General features: G+C 39.2%; 1 protein-coding gene across 1 annotated transcript in view; it reads right to left on the bottom strand.

Moving 5' to 3' along the window:
- Positions 1-5,514, bottom strand: part of cdh2 (cadherin 2, type 1, N-cadherin (neuronal)) — a 77,194-nt gene extending 71,680 nt beyond the window's left edge. Inside the window, exons 1-2 of the mRNA XM_007559368.2 lie at positions 5,150-5,514; positions 2,746-2,854 (exon numbers count right to left, since the gene is read on the bottom strand). Coding sequence (XP_007559430.1) covers positions 2,746-2,854; positions 5,150-5,209 — 169 coding nt within the window. The 5' untranslated portion in view covers positions 5,210-5,514. The remainder of the gene's footprint in view (positions 1-2,745; positions 2,855-5,149) is intronic.
- Positions 5,515-6,636: the final 1,122 nt, after the last annotated feature.

Below are 6,636 nucleotides of genomic sequence, written 5' to 3'. Positions count from 1 at the left end.
CCTTCATTACAACATATTGATCTGAGCAAACAAAGACCCTGGATTCATTGATCCCCTTTCAAGAAAAAAAAAAAAAAAAAAAAAAAAAAAAGAGGCACATTGTGTGTCAGCTCTCTAAAGCCACCAAGAATTTCATTAGACACCCAGGGGCAAACCACCCGCAGCTACAGCATACCTTAAATTAAATGAAATCTAGTAAAACAAGTCACTTTCATCAAACAGCTGAACTCGATAAAAGAAAATGTGATTATGTGTGAACAGTTTAGCTTCTTTTCATGCAACTACAAAATACTGATGTTTGGTGAGATCTCGTCACTCTTTAGGAAAGTGGTCAAATAAAAACGTTTTTTTTTCTTTTTCTTTTTTTTAATAAAAAGAAAAACAAAGGTGATTCTTCTTACTATGGATTGGCAAAGTAAATTTTAATTCACTATTCAGTGGTAGAAATTGTTTTTTAAGGCAGAATAGCTGCTCTATTTGGGTTTTTCTTGGTCTAAAAACTTTTAAACTACTAAATAAAAACCAGGAAGGCCACCATGTGCCCAACCAAAAGTAAAAATTTAGTTTCCAACCACCATAATTTGATTACTTCCACTAACTGGCTGCCCACAATTACCATTATCTAATCTACAGGATGTCTTCAATTTAGCACATACAATGTCTTCTGTTTACATGCTAACTGCAACAATTTCCAGGCCTTGCAGGCCACAGGATGTGTATTCCCTTAATCAGCTGGGGAAAGAGTGGCTACAATTAGATGTAGGGAAGATTTCTAACATTTTACCACTACCACATCTACCATATACTTGGGATGAAATGCAATATGATAATATGAGCCAGGAATCATGTTTCTGACATCTTACACAACCTTGTGATAGTATTACACAGCTGCGCGGGCGGATCCTATTTCAAAAGAAGCCAACTGAACCAGCAGGCAATTGATGACTTCTCATCAATAACTCAAGAAGACATGTATGCATGCTGAAATTAGCTGGGAGTGTTATTTATAGCGTGATAAAAGCTCAATGTTTTACTCAGGATATATTTAGACTTGAAGACGTCTTTTATTCTGTAGTTGACTCATCATTTACTATTTAAGAGATGGCAAAGCTAATGAAAAACTGACCATAAACGGCTGTGTGTTGCTAAAGAAGCTGTGTTTAAAAAAATAATAATAATAATTTTAAGAAAGCCTCCAGCAAATCGTCAAGAACAATACCAGAAAACAGCGTGGTGGAATCAAAGTGGGGAAACTTTAAGAATACTCTGCACGCTGTGGGGGCTTTTGTCTTTCAAAACATGCTACAGGAGATCCTCATTAGAGAATGGAGTTTCATTAACATCAGCCCACGCTGCTTTGCCCTGCTGCATTACAAAGACACAGGAGTGCCCCTCACTGTCAAGGAAATCTCCTCACAGCAACAACTCGCTGGGGGAAGGGCAGGGAGAGAAAACGAGCGAAGGGTTGGTAAACAAAAGAGAACCTGATTACCTCTGGTCACGGCTCATCCACGAGCCAACACAGGGAAATCCATCACCTGAAGGATCAAACACAAACTTAGGCACTAGGTAGAGCTCAGTGAAAGCAGTATCCACCCATTCAAACCACAATCTATCCTCTCTCTCCTTTATTCTCTAGTCTGTGTCACATCCACCCCCCACCTCTCTGACTCGCAATGACGGCAGCATGTAAGTTTTAGGCTCACACTGTGAAATCCAATGCAAGCGGGAATGCTTTCTGGTCCAAATGACCTCAAGGCCCTAACCACTCTAATAGCACACGGGTGATATATTCTAGTTTTTATTACCGTCCAGAGACCTGCATGCCATTTTACCCAGCTGCATCCCTATATGGCAAATATTAGACCAAGAAGAAGGAGGTCATATCTGCTTTGTTGCATTTCATTTATCCAAATGCTTATAAGAGCAGAAAAAAAAGAGATAATTTTGCTGTTTAGCTAACAGTTTTATTGCAACATACATCCTGAGCACAATTTTACTGTTAGGCTTAGCAGTGTAAAATGCAATTGGGCACCAAATGATTCAAACAGACCCTTAAGGCAAAACAGTGTCAACATTTGGAAAAAGTGAACAGAAAGTGATGCTTGACATTTAAAATCAGCAAAAAAATAACTATGTTTCATTAGGACAGGAAAGTTGCTAAGCAATTGCATATGTTGATAAAATTAAACCAATGTGCCAACACAAGCTATGAAAAGCTTAACTAGAGTATTTGCTCAATTAAAATCACAGAAATTGTTTATTTTCATCCTTTGGAAAAAGATACATCTCCCCAAAGCAATCAGGAAAGTTTTCTCCTTTTAATCAAAGCCAGAGGTTAATACCACAATGCTCACAATGGTGGAAAAAATAAATAAATAAATAAATAAATAAAATAAAATAAAATAAAATGGGGAGCAACCATAAAGTTTAGCCAAACACTTAACAGTCTACATATGTTTCACCCCGCTGTGAAGCAAAGGGAAGCAAGCAAAAAGGGCCGGCGTGTTGTGAAGCTGAGCCCCAATCGAGCTGCTTTACAAGGCAAACAACATGACTTGCAGTACCACACAACTACACTGAGGCTAATTGTTTAAATATGTCAGCCTTGTTCAGATCCTCCCCCTGAAATGTAACACATAGAGGCAGGGACTGTTGACACGTATGCCAAGACAAATACATGCTCAAGCGCAGACGCAATAGGCATCCAGCGTGAAACAAAACTAGGAATATTTCACCACTCACCGTTGAAAAGAGGCCATCCTTTCTCTGTGATATCTGGCACCACAACCGTGTACAGATCTTCAGAGAAGCCCGGACTGCATGGTGGGGCACCCCTGGCCTCTGCTGCAATCTGCAATGTGGGAAAAGAGAGAGGGGTAAAGTGGGTGCAAAAATGAGTCGTAAATCAACCTTTACGAACAACAACAACAACAACAAAAAATGCACTCTCTCTGGAAAAAAAAAACCCTCCTAGTCACATTCTGAACTTCTCATGCTTGTACAAAAGCATCTGTTGTTTTTATAGTGGGGGCCGCAATTAGGATAATGAGGCCAAAAGGGTTAAGCATTAGCCAAAGAGCATGGCTAGGCAAGAACAAGCCCCATTTGTCCCATAGTGCAGGGGCCCAGGAACAGGGTAGTGGTCCGTCAGCCCCTGTGATCAACACACTACCTCTGGACAAACACTCTTTGCTTTGAAGTACAGGAACGGAGGAATAAAAGCAAACAGCAGCAATACACAGAGTGGGGGAATAAACATCTATGTGCGAATGTCTGAGCAAGCACAAGAAAATCACAGTATTTTTCATTTCAAAGAAACTACCAGATAATGACTGATCAATATACTCCTTTGTGTTTTCCGTTTTTTTTTTGTTTTTTTTTTACTTTGTCTTCACATCGTTTTTACAAAATATTTAGAACTGCAGCTGGAAATTAAAGCACAGAAATAGTCAAAGTAGATATTTTGTGAAGCAAAAATTCAGCGCAAGCTAACAGAGCATGACTGAGGAACATGCTTTGATGTTTACGTAACTTCAACATTAGAGAAGGAATGATCAGGGTTTTTTTTCGGCTGTTACCCTTTTACGATTTTATTTTTGAATCAAACTGTGGATCCTTATGTTTTTTTTTTTTTTTTTCCTCCAGCAAACAGAACATGTGAAAAATGGTAAAAGTGGTTGCAGGTTTTTAATTGGAGTTAGCAGTATCAAATCCAACAGAAAATGAAGGACACATTTATGCATAAAAGCAAATACCACAAACCTTTTCTGACTGTTATAAAACTTCAAAACATAATGAATGAAGTTGGTTTGAAATGTTGACTGGCCAAAATACTGGGAGTTCTTAATTTTGATGCATGTAACATAAGGAAAAGAAAGCCAAAATTGTTCAGAATTTGATTAGCCAATAAATGACAATAAAAGGAAAATTTGGTCTACTCTCACCAATTGGAAAGCACATTAGCTGTGTAAAAATGAATACATTGGAAAACCAGTGTGGATGTTCTTCTAATACTCAAAGTAAAATTTCACCAAAACTGCAATGCAAAGATTTCAACAACAAAAAATAGATTTATTCGGACAAATTAAATACACTAGAGAGCAATGGGCTTTATGTTGCTACTCATTTGATTCATTCGCGTCATCAGGGGAAAATGTGCCAATTCCGATCTGTGGCCTAAAGATCAGTGCATCCATAGTCAGCATTAATTCCAGCTAGTTGACACAAAGGTCTTGCCATATTCCTCTCGTTTTGAAATGTACTTTCAAAAGAATGTGAAATGAAAAGAGCTTTGGAAGATTTTTTTTAAAGGGGCATTGTGCCACTTGCCATTCTTAATCAGAGGAATTTAAATAGGGGGGAAAAAGCCTAAAGAAAGGGAGGGGGAGCAGAGCCTGGCTCCCTATCCAACAGCCATGGCAGCAGGTTGCATATTTCTGGATCTAAATGTTAATACAATAGTCAGACCTTTGAGAGAAGGCAATTTAGGTTACAAGGATGGCAGAAATTAACTAAGCTGTTCTCGTTTTATTCAAGGTACATGAATGCTTAACCCAATTGGAGTCGAAAATCAGTCATTTTCACAAATCATACTGTGGGGTCATTAAGTTGCCAGGTTGTACATCCGCTGAATTGTTCAGTTTTACATTGTTAATGATAAGGACTTCCACACCAGAGGAAGAGCGTGCTCACAATGTATCAAACTAAGCAGAAATAAAATCTAAACCAAACATAATCGAACAATAGAATATCTAGGTTATCGTGGGTCTGTGTCATCAACTTCCAAGGCAAGATTCAACCAGAGAAACTCCGAAATTAGGCTGTAAATTTTAAGTCGTTTAGCAGAAATAATTAATTCAAACGTACTCCTCGTTTCGGCTTCTTGCGAGCAATCAATAAAGCCGGAGCCGCTAGCGAGTAATTGCCGCCCAAGCTAGACTCCGGCGACTTTATTGTCAATTTCGGTACCCGACCCCGCGGTGCTTTCTAACTACACGCAATATAAAGTGGCTTCCGAGGAGCTACAAACCCGTCCCGGTTCGTATAATTCAAGAAGCAGCAATGGAAAGGTACAGAGGGGGAAATAAAAGCGACTAAACTGTCCGGTGTATAACTCCGCTCGAAAACCACTCTGCAATCACATTACCTGCAGTCCTGCTAAGAGCAAGAGCAGAAGCAGCCCGCTACCCTCGTGTAACGAGAACATTTGTACGCCCGTCACTCCTTTTATTTCCCCGCTTCGGAATCCGTGGGGAAATATTGGAAAGAAAAAAAAAAAGAAAAGATGCGGATAAATAAAAATAAATAAAAAATAAAAGAATATCCTTTTGGTTCAAGAGTGGCCTCGGAAACGCTCCCTGTGAAAGAAAGGCAGCAGGAGAAACGGTGTCGGCAGCATGTAGGAGCCTCCTCCTCTATCTGTCTACCCGGTCCGTACTGAGGCAGAGCACTGCCTGGTACTGAAGCTGCTGCTGATCCCTCCCTCCCATCCAGTTCGACCGACACAAAAACAAAACGAGTCCCGGCCACTAGGCTTTTAAGACGTCCATCTCACTGTCTCTCCCTGCTGGTGACACGGCCAATTTCTATGGAGAGGCGAATTGTATGTGATAGATTGAGAGGGGAGTCTTCTCAACAATTTTTTTTTGTTTTGTTTCTGTTGTTTTATTTACTTTTTTTTTCCTGAGCTTTGGGCATTCTTTGGTAAATAAGTCAAAATAAAGGGTCAGAGCAAACCTGCTGCTAAGAATTTAGCGCCCCTATTCCATCAATTGAAATCAAGTATGATGCCATCTTTGAGGTAGAAATTAAATGTCTGCAGCTGACTCGCACAGAACATCACGTAATCAACATGCCCGTCTTTATTTTAGTGTCAGTCTGATGGCTGGCCTCTTTTTGCATATTTTATTTAGCTTCCCTAACATGCATTATTTTTTAATAAGAGTGCCAGGCTCATGCAGAGTTACAAAGAAAAGAGCAAAACAAACAAAAAAGCCCAAATCTCTTTACAATGCTTATATGTGATTTGTTTTCTCTCTCTCTCTCTCTCTCTCTCTCTCTCTCTCTCTCTCTCCTGTATTTGGATATATCCACATGTTAAACACATCATTTTGAAATTATTGCTTCCAATTGTGCTACATTTTAGCCTATATTGTTTTTCATTAAGATTCCGTCCATCAGCTCCAGGCTCCTCTGAGGAAAAATGTGTTTTGAATGTCACAAGCATCAGTAATTCAGGATTCAGTCAGTTGTCTGCCAGCCCGCATAAAGAGCAGCCCAGACCCTATTGATCATCAAGTATACGATTCTGATCACAACCTCCCTTAGGTAATTGCTGTTTACCGCATGTTTGATCTCAAAGATTATTAATTATCAATGATTTGGAGCTTAATCTTTTGCATGCTAACCCTCCTTTTTTGTCTGTGTCCTACTACAGGCACAGTGTTCTGCCTGGCAAGCTGTCTGTTTAAGGAACAAATCAATCACTGGAGTTTTCAAATTTGCATTGTATTAATTTCTGTTCACTTAAGCTCAGAATTTGTAAGTAAACCCTCCTTTGTCATGTTTAGCTAAAATATTTAATGAATAGTTCCCTAATATTGTCTCTTAATGTGATACAGCTTAATGAAGGTT

The sequence above is a fragment of the Poecilia formosa genome, unplaced genomic scaffold (genome assembly GCF_000485575.1).
Source record: "Poecilia formosa unplaced genomic scaffold, Poecilia_formosa-5.1.2 Scaffold104, whole genome shotgun sequence".
Classification (NCBI taxonomy): Eukaryota; Metazoa; Chordata; class Actinopteri; order Cyprinodontiformes; family Poeciliidae; genus Poecilia; species Poecilia formosa.
This window is presented reverse-complemented; position numbering and strand designations above follow the sequence as displayed.